The sequence below is a fragment of the Salvelinus namaycush genome, chromosome 1 (genome assembly GCF_016432855.1).
Source record: "Salvelinus namaycush isolate Seneca chromosome 1, SaNama_1.0, whole genome shotgun sequence".
Lineage (NCBI taxonomy): Eukaryota > Metazoa > Chordata > Actinopteri > Salmoniformes > Salmonidae > Salvelinus > Salvelinus namaycush.
The window spans coordinates 34,414,354-34,432,585 of NC_052307.1; the positions used below are offsets into that span (position 1 = coordinate 34,414,354).

Below are 18,232 nucleotides of genomic sequence, written 5' to 3' on the forward strand. Positions count from 1 at the left end.
ACAGCAGGAAGCAAGCTCCTCTCTAGTCCCCCTGGCCCGCTCCATTCCCCCCTCTCACAACTGTGTGTGTGGGTAATGTCGAGTGACACGTGTAAGCGGGCGCTGTCAGCCCTGTGTATGTCACCCTGAGTGGCAGTGCTACTGAGGTCCAGCGACAGGCAGGCAGGCAGGCAGGCACACACACACACACACACACACACACACACACACACACACACACACACACACACACACACACACACACACACACACACACACACACACACACACACAGAGAGAGAGAGAGACACCATTCTATACTATCGTTTCACTGGGATATACACTCTTAGAAAAAAAGGTGCTATCTAGAACCTTAAAGGGTGCTTCAGCTGTCCCCATAAGGGAACCCTTCAAATAAAAATGTTTGGTTCCAGGTAGAACCCTTTTGGGTTCCATATAGAACCATTTCTACAGAAGGGTTCTACCTGGAACCAAAAAGGGTTTCCTATGGGGAAAGCCAAAGAACCTTTTTGGAATCCTGCTATATGTATCTGCTATACATTACACACACCACCAATACATTCACACCCACGCCACCCTGTTTTCCTTTTCAACATAGACACACACTCCTAGACACACTGCAAATACAAATGAACTCAAAAATGCATAGGCACACTCACAAATGAAAACCCACTGCTCACACAAACTCACATTCACAGCACTCTCTCGCAGGTACACACTTGCATGCTACATGGACCCGTAACATAGCTGGGACCGTTCTGTTGCTGCATGGACCTTGCTACATGGACCCGTAACATAGCTGGGACTGTTCTGTTGCTGCATGGACCTTGCTACATGGACCCGTAACATAGCTGGGACTGTTCTGTTGCTGCATGGACCTTGCTACATGGACCCGTAACATAGCTGGGACTGTTCTGTTGCTGCATGGACCTTGCTACATGGACCCGTAACATAGCTGGGACTGTTCTGTTGCTGCATGGACCTTGCTACATGGACCCGTAACATAGCTGGGACCGTTCTGTTGCTGCATGGACCTTGCTACATGGACCCGTAACATAGCTGGGACTGTTCTGTTGCTGCATGGACCTTGCTACATGGACCCGTAACATAGCTGGGACTGTTCTGTTGCTGCATGGACCTTGCTACATGGACCCGTAACATAGCTGGGACTGTTCTGTTGCTGCATGGACCTTGCTACATGGACCCGTAACATAGCTGGGACTGTTCTGTTGCTGCATGGCTGAGCAGTGTGTGTCAATGTTTCTTTCTGACGACTGTGCGTTCTGGGAACAGCATCTGTGTTGTCATCGGCCACTCTCTCACACTCTTTTCTCTTTCCCTTTTATCACCGTCCAGCTCTCTCTCTATATATATATCTCAGTCTCTCTGTTTCAGCACAGTACAGCCATAAAACTGTCAACAGCTCATCTAGAGCAGAGTGAGGAAAAACTCAAGCATGAAGCACTGTCAGAAATATCCCCTTTCTGGCATGGATTTGCACATCTCATTTTTCTGAGTGACAAAGTATATAAACATGCTTGGAGGAGCTGGGGCTGGCTTGGCAAGTGATCCTCACTACTCTGGTTTAGTTGGGTGGAGGAGTAGGGATTTGAACATTACTGTTTGATCTACAGGGTCCACAATCTCTTCTGGTGGTGATGAACGATGAGTCAAGTCAGATGGAGGGATTTTCATTTGCAACGCTATACAGTCTATGATAATTTGGGGTTAACCAGAGGCAGCTTTTGTCCTACATACACGTAAAGTTCCCTGAAGACTGTGTGTGTGTTTTTGCAGACAGACAGGTGTGTGTGTGTGAGCCCAGACAGGAAGTGGGTCAGCCTGAACGGAGCGGCAGACGACTGGTGTCCTTCAGCGTCTCATTTTCTCCTCCTCCTGGGCAGGCAGGCAGTGGTGACAGGTGACTGATGGGGTGACACACACCTGTCAGTGCTTAGTCTCCCCGCACTGACAGCCACTGACAGGAACGCCACCACCACCACAAACACACACACACACACACACACACACACACACACACACACACACACTGACTGGGACGCCACGAGACAAACACACAGCCCTTGAACCAACTCAAGTACAGCACAGTGTGTGTGTAGAAAAACTTGCCGCAGTTCACCGAAGTTTAAATATAGTTCTATTTTTGCATGTTGACTTAAACAAACCATAAACAAACAAACCATTGGGGCGGCAGGTAGCCAAGTGGTTAGAGCGTTGGACTAGTAACCGAAAGGTTGCAAGATCAAATCCCCGAGCTGACAAGGTAAAAATCTGTCGTTCTGCCCCTGAACAAGGCAGGTAACCCACTGTTCCTAGGCCGTCATTGAAAATAAGAATTTGTTCTTAACTGACTTGCCTAGTTAAATAAAGGGGGAGGAAAAAAAAAAAAAGTATAGGAATAATAAACCATACATGTCAACCTAAAGCTACATTATAAAAACATGTCACCAACCCTAAGCAAACAATAATAGCCATTGTCAAACACTGTCATGTCTCCTACTGTACGGCAATGATATTCATAACCAGTACAGTATAGAAGAAACACTCACAATACAGGTTGTAAATCATCTCTCTCCTAAACTACCACCATTGTGCCCTTGAGCAAGGCACTCCCAGTGTGTCGTGTGTTTGCTTGTTGGTGTGGTTGGGTACTGTGTCAGCAAAAAGAAGAATTTCCATTCAAAGATGTATAAAGACTTTATTAAGAGATTTACGTAAATCAAATTGATCGTGTTCCGTTTGGAGTAATTCATCTTGTGGTATCCAAGCAGAGGGCGGGGGTGTAGCGGAGGTTCATAGGCGGTGACTGATGGTCTTGGCTCTCCTCAGGGTGAGCAGGTGACTCTGGTGGAAGGGTACGGAGCAGAAGACTCTGTCTGAAGACAACAACGGGAGCTCTGCTGACGGGTTGGTGATTACAAACCTGCAGAGACAGTGGTACAGTAAGTGTGTGCCAACAGCAGAGGGAAGAGCAGCAGCATAGGTAGTGTACCTCTTCATGGAGGGGTTAGGAGGGTCCAGCAGGCGATACAGCCCAAAACACAGGATCTCCAACGAGTCCAGAGCCTGGCAGAACAACTCCTTGAAGTCCTCACACTGCAGAGGATATGGATGATAGGGAATCACTAGGACGTTTGTGTAGGTTGGCCTGTTTCTGTGTGTGTCTATATGCACTGAGAGTACAAAGCATTAGGAACCCCTTCCTAATTTTGAGTTGCGACCATTTACCTGGTCAATCTATGTCAGAGAAAGAGCAACTGTTCCTAATGTTTTGTACACTCAGTGTAGATGTGTGTCCATATAGGTGTATACTGCATGACCAAAAGTATGTGGACCCCTGCTCGTTGAACATCTCATTCCAAAATCATGGGCATTAACATGGACTTGGTCCCCCCTTTGCTGCTATAACATCCTCTTCTCTTCTGGGAAGGCTTTCCACTAGATGTTGGAACATTGCTGCGGGGGCTTGCTTCCATTCAGCCACATGAACATTAGTGAGGTCGGGCACTAATGTTGGGCGATTAGGCTTGGCTCACAGTCGGCGTTCCAATTCATCCCAAAGGTGTTCGATGGGGTTGAGGTCAGGGCTCTGTGCAGGCCAGTCAAGTTCTTCCAAACCAATCTCGACAAACCATTTCTGTATGGACCTCGCTTTGTGCACAGGGGTATTGTCATGCTGAAACAGTAAAGGGCCTTCCCTAAACTGTTGCCACAAATTTGGAAGCACAGATTCGTCTAGAATGTCATTGTACGCTGAAGCGTTAAGATTTTCCTTCACTGGAACCAAGGGGCCTCATCACGACTCAGGATAAGACCCAGATGTGGATAGTACGATTCTCTGAATATTTATTGTAACAAAGGGGGCCGGCAAAAGGCAGGTCGTTGGCAGGCAGAGGTTTGTAAACCAGGTCAGAGTCAGGCAGGTACAGGACGGCAGGCGGGCACAGGGTCAGGACAGGCAGAAGGTCAGAACCGGGAAGACTAAAAAACAACAGGAAAAACGCTGGTATGACCTGACAAGACAAGACGAACTGCCAACAGACAAACAGAAAATGCAGGTATAAATACAGGAGACAAGGAGACAGGAGACAATGGGGAAAATGGGGGGTACCTGGTGGGGGGTGGAGACAAGCACAAGACAGATGAAACAGATCAGGGGGTGACAGGCCTAGCCAAACCATGAACCGAAGCAGTCCCGTTCTCGTGTGAGCTTGTGTGACCTACCACTTTGTGCCTGAGCCGTTGTTGTTCCTAAACGTTTCCACTTCACAATAACAGCACTTACAGTTGACCAGGGCAGCTCTAGCAGGGCACAAATTTGACAAACTTACATGTTGGAAAGGTGGCACGTTGAAAGTCATTGACTTCTTCAGTATGGGCCATTCTACTGCCAATGTTTGGCTATGGATATTGCATGGCTGTGTGCTCGATTTTATACACCTGTCAGCAATGGGTGCAGTTGAAATCGCCAAATCCACTAATTTGAAGTGTCCACATACTTTTGTATATATAGTGTATGTCTGTGTGTGTTAGTAGTAGAAACTCACAGCGAGGCTGCAGAGGGGCTCATCTTGCAGTGCCAGCTGTGCCAGTTTGGAGCGTTGGCGCAGCGCCCACATCTTCATGGACATCTCCCCTCCCCGCAGCTGGTTGTCCTCTGCCAGCTGGGCCTCCAGTAAGGGGGTGTCGCCACCCGTCACCAGCGTACAGATCAGACCAGGCACGTTGGCGTTGAAGTACGTCTACACACCACACAGACAGACAACAGACAGGCAACCACTCAGAGGTAAGGTCAGATCAGGTTAGTTATTGGTTATGTTCGCTAACCCTCAGCTCACAGTGACACTGTGTGTTCTACCCAAGGCCAATAACTAGAAATAGAGTTCCCCCACCCTGTTAAAATATACAGGCAGTTTTTCAGGTTAGTTGACTGGTTAGCTAGCTATCTTGGGGAGGCTATCAATCGTCCACCATCTTTGGTGCTCCAAATGCATGATCTTATAGCATTAAGAAGAGAAGAATGGATAAAGTAAAACATAAGTGGTATCATGTGTCCCAATGGTAATAATACTTTCAAGCCATGAATTATAGCACTATTATAAGCAACTAAGTAGTACAACTATTGATGAATTACTATTGCTATGGATTGAATGCTTTCCAAATGGCTATGGCTATGCCTATGGAGAGCTGGTCAAAAATAGTGCACTATAAAGGAAATAGGGTGCAACTTAGTACTCAACCGTTGTGTTCTGTTCTGTCTACTCACGGCTGCCATGAGAGAGTCCAGTAGGTCGACAGAGAATACGGAGCCTACAGAGAAGGCCTGGCTCAGGGTCAGGCTGGAGGAGTCCTCTTGGCTGTCCGCCTCATTCACAAAGCACACGTTAGAGCTGTTCACTGGGGGAGAAAGGGACTAGTTAGTAGCCTAATTACAGTACAGTCAGTATAGAGGTCAGTGAAAGTTTCTGATTGGTCTAAAAGTTTTCGTTTAAACAGGGATCGCTGTGAATAATAATACTGTACTTAAAAAATGTTTTTTTATCAATTGTCACCATTCACCTATAACTACATGGTATTTCCTGGTTTTCTCTGACCATGTGACCAGACCAGGAATGTCAGAAAAATAAATCCTGTCCCTGTTTTGATGTAGCAAAGCACTAGGGATTGAAATAGGCACAATACCCAGCTCTACCAGCAGAGGGACAGTGGTGCCGGCGCTGTGTGCAGGGGTGACCTCAGCTTTCTCGGGTATCGTAGGGACGTGGGAAAAGTCTAGTGTGTCTGCACAACACAACACATAACACACTGTTACAATGGCACACGCTGAACACGGCAACTACAGAAGCATAAATCAGTGATACACATCTATACCCTTTTGACTTTACATTTTGGTCATTTTAGCAGACGCTCTTATAGTCAGTCAGTGTTATCAACTAAGGTAAAGCCTTCAAACGAATGGGATTCCCAAAAGCATTTGCATAACATGATTGGTAAAACAGTGATAATTTTGTCACTAAACACGTGAACATTTCAGGTATTAGTGTGTATTACTAGGACATGATGCACCAATGTCCCCTACAAAAAAATAACCCAACCTCAACACACACACACACACACACACACACACACACACACACACACACACACACACACACACACACACACACACACACACACACTCCTGTAGTACAGATAAACAGTCATTGATTGGCAGCCCAGGCGGGTCGGTCCAGCCACTGTATGGCTCCAGTGAGACAGCATGCCTTAATTATGGATTAATTGTGTCATTAGCACATTCTGCTGTTGGCGACACATTGAGCCTGTCAAGGTTAATTACTGGAACATGTTTATTTTCTGTCAGCTTCTATGGCAGGCTGTCGCGTACACACACACACACACACACACACACACACACACACACACACACACACAAGACACACACACACACAGAAACGCCATTCGCTCACACAATTCCCGGAACACTTCTGCTCAGCCTTCAGGACTTTCCCTCAGCTCCTGTCTGTCTGTCTGTCTGTCTGACCACAATCTGTATGGCGCTCATACCACGGACATGACACACACACTCTTCACAGACAATATAAACACACACACACACACACACAATCTCTCCTCTCACACTGACAGTCCAGCCTCGAGCCAAGCCAACTAATCGAATATTAAAGCAGCCAACAAACATTTAACAGTAACATTCTCCCAGCCCCTGAACATTCTCCATGAACCTCTCTGGTCCCTCTCACTGACCGTGGCTCGGACCACGGTTATGACCACCAAACCCATGACCAAGCTCCAGCCCCTGTCCGTGGCCGTGACTTTGAGTGTGACTGAGTGTGCAGCGTGGGCCTGGCTCGGGGCTGAAGCGGATGTGGTAGAGGTTGACACAGAAGTGGATGGTCTCCTTATCCTGCATGGAGGGCTCAATGTCGCTGGAGCTGGACAGAGAGCTGAGGACCACCACCATGGCACAGCGCTCCACCCTCAACGCACGCAGGTCTGCCCCACACAGAGGAGAGCCCTGGGGGAGAGAGTGGGGAGGGGGGAGACGGAATGAGAATAGGGATGGGGTGAGGGGACAGGGGGAGTCAGGCAAGGCTAGAGGACTGATACGTTCTATAGTCCTAGACACCTCTTCTACCTAGTTAGTCTCTTTACTAGGTCTTCTAGCGAATAGAGTATCCTGACCAGTGGAGGCTGGTGGGAGAAGCTACAGGAGGACGGGCTCATTGTAATGACTGGAATGGAATTAATGGAATGGTATCAAGCACATCAAACATATGGATACCCCCCCCCCCCCCCCCCCCATTCCATTTATTCCATTCCAGCCATTGCAATAAGCCTGTCCTCCTATAGCTCATACCACCAGCCTCCTCTGATCCTGACCTATGCCTGTCGTGCATGTCAGCAAAAAGTCAAGTTTCTGTAGAATAATGGATAGATTTCAGATCTATGATAGAGTATTCCCACATGTCCAGAGACTCACAGGCAGGAAGTAGATGTTGGGGAAGTATTGTATGTTGGCCCACTCCCTGCTGAAGTAGTGTGGGTCTCCCAGGAAGACGACCGTCCTCAGCTCTGGGGCCGTCAGGCTGCTGGCCCTCAGCGGCATCATGAAGTCCCCCAGGCCCAGCAGGCTGGAGCCCCCGTCCCCAAAGACACACACCACCACGTGGTCCTGCAGTGCCAGGGTACTGGCACTCTGTCTGGTCTGAGGAGGATACACACAGACACACTCAAATGCATGACTGTTGATGTTTATTATGTTATTATTACATGCATGTACTCTAGCTGGCTAGGTACAAGTAAGCTAGTGCCAGTGTGTGAGACAGTGAGTGTGTTCCTAATAGTGCTATTAGTACTTTTTGAGGACGGTTCGGTTTCGGTTCGATTCTTAGAAAATTATCACGGTTTTTGATTTCGGCTTTAAAAAAAAAAAAAACATTTTGAAAAATGTACATTCCAAAGCCAAATATAGTGAACATTCAATTGTCAAAACATTGAAAATATTCCATTGTCTCCGTCAGGTCCACATTGGGTAGACATCAACGGAAAAATATTAAATTATTTCAGTTGGGTAAATTACTATTTTATTTGTTGACTTTATTATTTTGAAAGTGATCATCTCACCTCTGTTCAGTCAGTAGCAGCCATTCAGCCAGCCAGACAACATTATCTCTGTGCACCCCAAACTGTACTGTCTTTAGTCATTCTATTCAGCTAGTCTAGCCTGCCTAAATATGCTGCAGAGCTGTCTGATCAAATCATTTTGCTACTTCTTCAAAGTAGACAACACACACTTTCAGGAATCAATCAAATCAAATGTATTTATAAAGCCATTTTTACATCAGCAGATGTCACAAAGTACTATACAGAAACCCAGCCTAAAACCCCAAACCGCAAGCAATGCAGATGTAGAAGCACTGTTTCTATCCCTCTCTCTCTTCTTGTTGTGTTGTGTACGTTCCTCTCTCATGCAGTCTAGGCAGTCTGTGTGTATCTTACCAAACATAGCAAGCGTAAAAGTGTCCGAGACAGAAATAACAGGCGCAATGGATTATGGTCATTGTAGTTAATTAACGTGTTTCTGCGCTGAACTAGGTTGAATATTTGCTTAATGAAAACTACAACTCCCTTCAGCCCAGAGTTGCACATAGTTCTTGACTTGATTTCTCTCGTGAATTATTTGATTTCTCTCTAGAGAAACAGCACGTTGTGCTCACACAAAATATAAACTAAATGGAATTCAAGTAATTGAACCGACGTCGGTCAATTAGTTGTTTAATAACCGGAAGAAAAAATATATGTTAATCGCTCACCATTAGTGCCTAATTGCCTATCTGTCCATGTCCCAGTCTTACCAGTGAGATGTCCTTCAGGGGAACAGGTGGGCACCAGTGGAACAGTCCTGTAGAGTCCAGCCCCACCTCCTGCTGCTCCTCCTGCTGCTGCTGCTGCTCCCACACACACTCCCTCTCTCGAAGAGTCTCTCCCTCTGGGCTACAGCAGAGGACACACACACACACAAACAAACACAAGCCTCAGAGAGAGTAGGGAAGAAAGGGTGGAGGGAGAGAAGACAGGAGAGGCACACACAGACTCATGCATAAAGACATATTACATACACACTGTCCAACCACTCTGGATGTCAAGAGCACAAAAGGGAAAATGAAAGGTATTCACTTGGGTAGTGGAATCACAGATAAAAAGGGTGGTGACGAGACCGGATAGACGGAGAGAGATAAAGAAAGAGAGGGAGACAGGAGTGAGAGGGATGGTGGGGAAGAGAGAGGAAAGAGAGACACAGAGATAGAAAGAGAGAGAGAGCAGGGAACTACAATTTATTTAATCTGTATTCTGCTCACTAACTCACCTTCTGACCGTGCTCTCTCCTCCCCCCTCTCTCCTCCTCCCTCTCTGTCCTCCCTCTCTGTCCTCTGACAGGATCTCCCAATATTAATGCCCAGAATGGGTTGAGTGAGGCGGCTGGGGAGCCGGCCCATTAATCAGCCTGTCAATCCCAGCCTGCTATTCCACTGTGCTCAGCTGTCCAGGACATAGCCTGCCCGCCCGCCCGCACCAGGCAGCCTCCACTAATGACAGTGCGATATATCGTGGTGAGTTTTAAATTAAGTATTTGTCTCAGCATGTTCAAAACAAACATATTCCTGTGTAGAAGGCTGTGATTTCTCACCTGAAGGGCAGAACTCCCAGTGATGGACGTCTGAAGCCTAGACTCATGGCGGAGGTGTTAGATGAGACTGATGGGACACACACACACGCACGCACAGATGAGAAACACACGGGTGAGAGACAGTCTTGCGGGTCAGACACACCCATAGGTGACAGACAGGCTCATAAGAGACATAGAAGGGTGACAGACAGCCATTCTGAGTCTCTGCTCTGCGTGAAAATGTGTAATGAGGCGAACAGGACAGACAGAGGCGCTTGGTGCTTTCTACTAATATAGGTCCTAAAGAAAAGACAGATTTTTCAGCCCAGTGGAGAAAAGTGGGATGAGGACTCCCCCTAGTGGAGGAGTTAGAGACTGCACCATCTCTGCACCTCTCAACATGCCGTCTCAGTTGCTTTGCTTCTTGTGAAACTGAGGTTAGTACTAAAAAGGTCTGCGAGTGTAAAAAGTCGTGTCTTGGTCATTGCATTGTTGCCGTACCATCTTTCTGCTCAGTGCACCTGCAGGGTCTCATCCTGGGCAAATCCTTGATGTCTCTGTGACACACAGAGCAGTACATACTCGCCCTGACAAACACACAGGTACGCAAAAATGACTAAGGTGAATACTCCCACTCCCTACATACAGTATTTGAGTCAAGGCTCTAGTTTATGAACTAATATTAGAGTGGCACAGTACCTTCTGGCATCACTGGCATTGCTGGCTATGAGGAAACCCAGAGTCCACAGCTTTATTTTGATGTGACTGGGAGGATTCACCAACACACTGAGAAACAACAAAACAACTTTACCAGGCAGGCCGCAGCCCATCCACAGAACTACAGTTAATGTGTAAAATAATCAAATACCTGTAAGCATTATAAAAATGACTGTCTACTACTACTACTGCCGCCTCTACCACTGCTACAACTACCACAGATAGAACAATGAAACAGATATTTTACTGTATAAATGTGAAGCATCTGCTTGGCATTTCCACTCACTACTAAATATGGTAGTTTTTTTAAATCGCGTTGTTTAGAAGGACTGCAAAGGCGAATTGAGTTATTGCACTTCCGCACTTCACTAAGTAGGCGTTCCCTAACGGATATATGCAGATAATGCTAGAACGTGCCAATAGGATCTCGCTAGCTCGTGCTTGGCTCTACCCCCCTCCTTGCATGTTCTGCCCACTATGGCTCATTTTCTCCCATTGGAAACAACTGGCTGTGGTCGATCTTGGTTTAGTTCTGAAAATCTTTGCTGCTGCTGCTACTACTACTACTGCTGCTACTACAGGAAGAGTGGAGATCCTTAATAAATACAAATACTACTGCTGCTACTGATACTACTACTACTTCTACTGCTCCTGCTACTACAGGAAGAGTGGGGATCCTTAATAAATACAAATACTACTACTACTACTACTACTGTTACTACTGTTGCTACTGCTGCTACTACTACTACTACTACAGGAAGAGTGGAGATCCTTAATAAATACAAATACTACTTCTACTACTACTACTGTTACTACTGCTGCTACTACTACTGTTACTACTACTACAGGAAGAGTGGAGATCCTTAATAAATACAAATACTACTACTGCTACTGCTACTAGTTACTTACTTGAAATCTTGGTCTCCGCTCTGATACTCAATCCCAATCAACAGCAACCTCAGCTTCAGGAAACATAGCCTGACACACAGACAGGCAGACAGGCACACAGGCAGACAGGCACACAGGCAAACAGGCAGGCAGACAGAGAGAGATCATGTTTGTTTGTAGTAATAGAACACTGATATGTCTCTCTGTAGCAGACTGACAAACTGACTTGCTGGCCTGAGCGAAGGACATCCCTATGAAGGAGGGGGACAGGTGCTCTGTGTAGATCTCATTGTAGAGGCCCTCTCTGTACAGGTTCTGCCAGGTGTCTCCATCCTGCTGTAAAACAAAATGGCAACAGATATTCAGTAGCAACAGAGATACCTGATAAAAAGTACAGCACTGTGATGGAGTCTAGTATAACAGTTAAAGCTCCTGACTTCGGACCACATACTCCCTGGCGACAGGGGTTGGCGCCATGTCTCTCGGCCAAGCCTGTCTGTGCCCCCATCTCCCTCTCTGCTCTCCCACCCTGCTTTCAAAAATACATTCAAATACTTAGTAAGGGATCAGAATAGTGCACTTTATTGTTGACGTACCTCGATCTCACTCTGCATGGTGAACAGGTTGGTCAACAGCGTGGAGAGGCCAGGCACCAGGCAGCTCTGAGACATGAAACCCAGTTTGAGCTCTGCCAGGCAGATCACTGCATCACCTCGACTCCAGTCCCAGTTAGGCACGTTCTGCAGGAATGCCTTGGGAGCACACACATAAGCACACACATAAGTGCATACACACACATGACACATCATCTAGCAACAATAGCCATACTTGTTTGTAAGATGTATATAGGCATCGGGGACAGGCAGCCTACCTTACTGTTGTGCTTCAGCATCTGAACTATAATCCTGGTGTTGGGACAATACTGTTTGATGGAGATCACCCTGACAGAGGACAAACACACTCTTAAAACATGTTGTTTTGTCTTATTATTTATCTTTAGTTGTGTGTCAGAAGGGATAACAAGGTAGAGAGCAGGTGAACGTGTGTGTGTGCGCACGTGTGCCTGTCTAGCTATGTGTGCATGCACCTGAGCCCTCCCTACCTCATGAGATTGGCAGCGTCCTCCTTATGCTGGTCTGAGGTGAACCTGTCACAGATGATCAGGCAAGCTCCTGCTTTATGCATCTACACACAGAGGATAGCATCAAGCCAGTACTACCATGTACCACAGTCACTAAACCATCATTACTCTGCATCCCTGTGTACCTCCTGTACCCTTCCCAGTTGTACGTGGTAAGCAGAGGCTAGCCAGTAACTTCTAGCCACTGTGGTGACGTGTTACCTTCCTGAGATCTAAGAGCCAACAGTCGCTCCAGGAGGAACAAGCTAGCTTCTTGCTCGAGATTCCACAACTGTGTACAGCTGGCTTGGAGTACAAATGCTAATGTTAGCATCCGACTGCTAGATGGTAGTATGTCCAGTAGCACACTCAGTCAAGTCGTAGAGTTTGTCTGGACAAAAATGATTACAAAACCATTGTGTGGTGTCCCCACTATTGGTGTGTGTTATAATATTTGTGCACACTAACTTGTTGTATCAAAACAGTTGCGTCAAATGTGTTGTACATCCGTTATCCAAACTGAGTTTGTACTTGGCTCCAGTACCTTAACTCTTTCCAGGTCTCTCCTCTGCATCACTGAGCCCTGGTAGAAGGTGACCTTCAGGAACCACCTCAGGAAGAACGCCTCCAGCTCCTGGTTAGGACGGAAGCTGGCAAAGTCAGAGATAGCAGTGTCTGAAACGGGACCCTAATCCCTATGTGGTGCACAACATTTGACGAGGGCCAAGGTTGGGCTCAAAGGTAACGCTGTGACTCACTTTCCCAGGAAGAGCACCTTGACGTCGACCTCTCCCCTGTCCTCATGTAGAAAATCTTTCATGAAGGCAGAGGCGCTGCTCAGAGTGATGTGACCACACACCACCACATGGCTAGCGCACGCGCACACACACACACACACACACACACACACATACACACACACACACACAGGGAGGAACATTAACATAGATCGTTCTTGTTCTAAGAAGCATTATATCAGATATACGGAGGATTTAGTCGTTTTTGTTTAGGTCCAGTATATATTATCATGTTGTGTGACATAAAGATGTACCTTGTAGCTGCTACTACACCAACTGTTTTATTTTGGTCATCTCCCATAAACTGTAGAAAGATGACTCACGTCTTGCCTGAGACACCCGTGAAGCTACCATCAAACCTCTTCCTGTTGATGATGATCTGAACCACCTCTGGGACAAAGTTGGCAAACAGACCCTGAGAGAGACAGAGAGACATGATGTGTATCTAAATCACATCCTCAATGGACCACTGACAGTGACTGCATCCCAAATGGCACCATATTCCCTATGAAGTGCACTATTTTTGACCAGAACCCTATGGGCCCTGTTCAAAAGTAGTGCACTATATAAGGCAGGGATGGGCAACTTTGAAAAAAATCTGTAGTTTGCGGGTCTGCGTACCTACATCCATACCCAGATATGCAGTCAGAGCCAGTCCTAGCCTTTTGGGTGTCCTAAGCAAAATCCCCAAAATGTTAGCTGACATGGGCTAATTTGTTTATTTTTGGAAATTTATCCACAGGCCTACAAAATGGGGGGCCACGGGCCGTATCCCTGATATAGGGGGATTGGGTGCCATTCGGGAAGCAGACAGTAGCTTTCATGGATTGGATTTCCATAGCACTTTCCTATGCTTTAAGACTCTTTACATTGTATGGGGGGAGTCAATACTGTCTTATGAGATTTACCAGTCCAATAAAGATGAAGATGATGACGAAGAGGCGTCCCAGGGTCGTCCTCAACTCCACGTCACCATAGCCCACCGTTGACATGGTAACAACCAGGAAGTAAACACACTCAAAGTAGTGGAGAGGTTGGGGGTTGGAGAAGTCCAGCCAGGGGTCACCTGAGTTCTCCAGCTGCAGCAAGACCAGGTCTCATGAGAGAGATTGGTTAAAGTTGAGATCTGCATAAGGTGAAACAGTGCCACTGGTCGCCCCAGGCCATTTGTTATAGTTTTGTTTATGAAACGGAGGAGATGAGCATCCAGCATTGTGGTAAAAAAAATTATATTGCGCGTTCAATGATGTCCAACATCATTTTTGTTGTTGAAGTATTGTCTTTGTTGTTATATCGCAAACAAACATTGCAGTTTCACCGCTACGGATTCCAGCTTTAATGTTAGCAGAATTACTCATTTTAGTATTAGATGAATTACTCATAAAAACACATTTACAACATTAGTGCAATAGTGCCTCAACTGTCTATCAAAATGGTTTGCTTATTTCTCTATGAATGTAAAGAGTGTGGAGAGAACCAAGACATGAATGCAAAATGACACAAACACACCAGGTGGATGAAACCAGCTGAGGTCAGCAGTGTGCCTGTTAGGATGGCAACCAGGCGGGAGAGTTTCAGAGTGGTGCTGGGAATACAGAGTGACAGAACATGTGAGCTGGGGCTGAGAGAATGTGAGTGAGAGAATGTGTGAGAGAGAGAGAATGTGTGTGAGAGAGAGAGTGAGAAAGTGCAATTGTATTAACAGGCAGACATGCATTTAAAACAAGTCACATTGCTTGTATCTCATACATGCTGAAAATGTGAAAGTCAATGGAATCATCATCCTACTTTTCATCCCTGTTCCGGCCTCTATTTGATGCACATTTGATGGAAATTGCACATTGTAAATATGGTACTGGAACGGACCCTGTATATAGTATTCTTACTTACTTTATCATTTTCTTCTTATTTATAGATCGTATGTGTTTTTGTTGTACCTTATTTTTAGTATTACATCGTTATTGATTACTGCATTGTTGGGGTTAGAGCTTGCAAGAAAGACATTTCACTGTACTTGTGCATGTGACATTTAAACTTTAAACTTGATGTAGATGTACCATATGTGTTGCTGTGTTACCTGTTGCTGTTGAAGACGTTGAGAATCTGCAGAACGACTGGTAACTCCAGTATGTGCAGAGCTCTGATGAACCTCAGACCTGGGCCAGATATACAAAATAATACATTAGCTTATAGGGTTGCAAAATTCCAGTAAATCTTCCAATTGGTGTTTCTGGAAAACCTGGGAATTGTAGGAAAGTTACCAAAATCTTGCAACACTAAGTAAGCAACACTAACTTTTAGGAAAGTTACCAAAATCTTGCAACACTAAGCAACACTAACTTTTAGGAAAGTTACCAAAATCTTGCAACACTCAGTTTGAAGAAGAAAAAATACAATAATAATAATAATAATAATAATAATAATGAAAAGCTTATACTGGTTATTAAAACCAATATTGGGAGAGATTTTGAACATCCCATCCCATGTTGCTTTAAATTACCCATAACTTTGATGGCGTATAAGTGTGTAGGCCAACTGTATGTGGGTCGTTCCACCAATTCGGTGCCTTTAGAGAAGTGTAACTTGGTAAAAAAAAAAAAAACGTTTCATTTCAACTAATTTTAACATTTTGTCATAATGCCTATATTCAACAAGTTTTCCCATATCAAGAGGTTAAATTAAAAAAAAAAATACTATAGTAAGTGCCAAATAAAGTTACAGGGTTGACTGTAACCGGTTGCCGATTTCATCATTAATCAGCCATAAATCCCATTGTGACAAGGCGAATGGAAGCTTGTTGTGTGCAACAGGGAGTGGAAATTGAATGCAAGCTTCACAAAAAAAAAGGTAATTGTAAAAAATAAATAAAAAATCTAGCCTATCTATGGGTAACTGGATTGACATGTTATGCTCGACCAACTCATTATTTTACCACAAAATGGACAAAAAGAGTAGAACCAGCTAACCTCCTTTTACACTATGTTTTGACTATTAGATGTTCAATGTTTCTTTTGAAAAAAATATTGTAAAAGGAATTATTTCACCAAATTAAAATGAGAGTTCAGTTCACGTAACAGGGTTGACCTTAAAATGAGGGGCCAACGTAAATGAATTACTAATGACATTAAATAAATAATAATCTTCAGAGATTACTTTGTCAAGCAAACAAAATAACTAGGGCTTTACGGTGGTGAAAAGTTGGGAGAAATGTTGGGGTTAAGTGGGTTAGAATCTTCCTAGAAGTGACAGAGGGTGCAAAGCGGGAATGGTCAAAATGCTGAATTTTGGCACTTTAGCAAGTATGTCAGAGGAGGCTGGTGGGGGGAGCTATAGGTGGACAGGCTAATGGTGATGGCTGGAATGGAATAATGGAAAGGTATCAAACATAGAGAAACCATATGTTTGATTCTATTCCATTGTTCCTTTCCAGCCATTACAATGAGCCTGTCCTCATATAGCTCATCCCACCAGCCTCCTCTGGTCTTTATTTATATAAAAAAATCGGATTAATTGAATTCTCCATGTGGTCTATTTTAAAGGGCACTTCATTTAATATACAGTAACATGCTTTCAAAATGCAATATTGGTTAAATACAATTTATAGTTAAAATATCAGAGGCACAAAAGGCACTATTTGTGGAATGACCCATGTATGAGTGTCTTACCCAGCCAGGCTCGATGGGAAAACAGGGTAACTAAGGATGGAGTGATGGTGAAAAAATCCACCAGGGATCTCAAGTCAACCCAAACCGTCAGCTTATCCTGGGCCGCCAAAAACTGGTGAACAATGACACACAGGAAAGACAGAGTAATGCACACTGCTTTGTCTAAACCCAAAATGTGTGACATTATTTTGTATGTGTCCTATTGGCTAACTGCCTCACCCTGAGCCCAAAATACAGAAGGTGGCAGATGTTGAAGCTCAAATCAATGAGGAAAGCTATGCTGTATTCTTTCATGCAGGACTCTACTGGGCTGAGAGGAGCAGGAGAAGACATTTTAGTTTCCCTCTGGCTCTTTGTCTTGGACCTTTCTAGTGAACAAACAAAACTTTGTTTTGATCCCATCACCATCATATCATGATGCAACTCACTCAGTAGAAAGGATAATATAGGTCAGGATGGAGCCAATGTTGAAACAGAATATCAGCACCATCTGTTCAGGAAGGAAAGCGTGAGAAACACAATAGCAGGACTGAAGAAGAAAAACATAAGAGTACTCTTCCTGCATGTCTTGTGACTTACTAGGACTTTGCCAGGCAGATGTTGAGCCGATATCACAGAGAACGCCCATTCCTTCAAGGCATTCCTCAGATTGAAATCTGTCTGCACACTAATGCTCTGCAACATCACAATAACAAGACAAGACTCTACCTGTTCATAGGCCGGCACAGTACACACCAGATTGACATGTGGTCACACTGTAGATGTAGGCTTACATAACTCTCCCTTCGTCATCCCTCTACTCTCTTCCTCTCCACCTTTTCCCCTCACCTGTCTGTGTGCCCAGCGCTGTCGTCGGGGTCTGAAAATCCCAATGCTATTGAACCCTCTGTGAGCAACCTTCCAGAGCAGCAGGGCCAGCAGCCCCCCCAGGAAGACAGACAGGGAGGAGAGGAGGAAGGCCCACCACAGCCTGTGCCCCCGGTAGAGGCAGTGGGTGTGGGAAATGGGAGTGTAAGTGTGGGGGATCTTCATGGCCATGGGGATGTGCCAGTGAATGTGCGGGGCAAAGGTGGGCGGGGTGGTGTAGGTGTAAATGGAGGCAGTCACCATCAGTTTTGCATTTCCTTTTGAGGCCAAGAAAAATGTGTTAGTCTAACTTGGCCTGTGTTATAGTGGAATTAATGGTTGTTCCATCTACTAGCTAGCTGTCAGTTACATTGTGGTATCCCTATGATGGCATCACATCATTGGTAAAGAAAATAAACCATTACATTACATACAAGTGTCAGTAAACTCCCTAATCAGCAGATGCCAATTTGTATGTTTTTGTGAACGACAT

General features: G+C 45.3%; 1 protein-coding gene across 1 annotated transcript; it reads right to left on the minus strand.

Annotated features, from left to right (window-relative positions):
* Nucleotides 1-2,715: 2,715 nt before the first annotated feature.
* On the minus strand, nucleotides 2,716-18,003 carry LOC120051458 (calcium-activated potassium channel subunit alpha-1-like). The gene is made up of 27 exons (XM_038998327.1): nucleotides 17,722-18,003; nucleotides 17,473-17,568; nucleotides 17,322-17,383; nucleotides 17,113-17,203; nucleotides 16,894-17,005; nucleotides 15,306-15,384; nucleotides 14,738-14,813; nucleotides 14,137-14,307; nucleotides 13,552-13,643; nucleotides 13,190-13,300; nucleotides 12,976-13,081; nucleotides 12,414-12,496; nucleotides 12,183-12,252; nucleotides 11,908-12,063; nucleotides 11,381-11,647; nucleotides 10,625-10,629; nucleotides 10,406-10,492; nucleotides 10,208-10,293; nucleotides 9,728-9,794; nucleotides 8,895-9,033; nucleotides 7,520-7,744; nucleotides 6,784-7,054; nucleotides 5,704-5,802; nucleotides 5,288-5,418; nucleotides 4,569-4,763; nucleotides 3,014-3,117; nucleotides 2,716-2,944 (listed from the first exon to the last, which is right to left on the minus strand). The coding sequence occupies exons 1-27, from the start codon at nucleotides 18,001-18,003 to the stop codon at nucleotides 2,815-2,817; spliced, it is 3,393 nt and encodes a 1,130-aa protein (XP_038854255.1). The 3' UTR covers nucleotides 2,716-2,814.
* Between the last annotated feature and the right edge of the window lie 229 nt (nucleotides 18,004-18,232).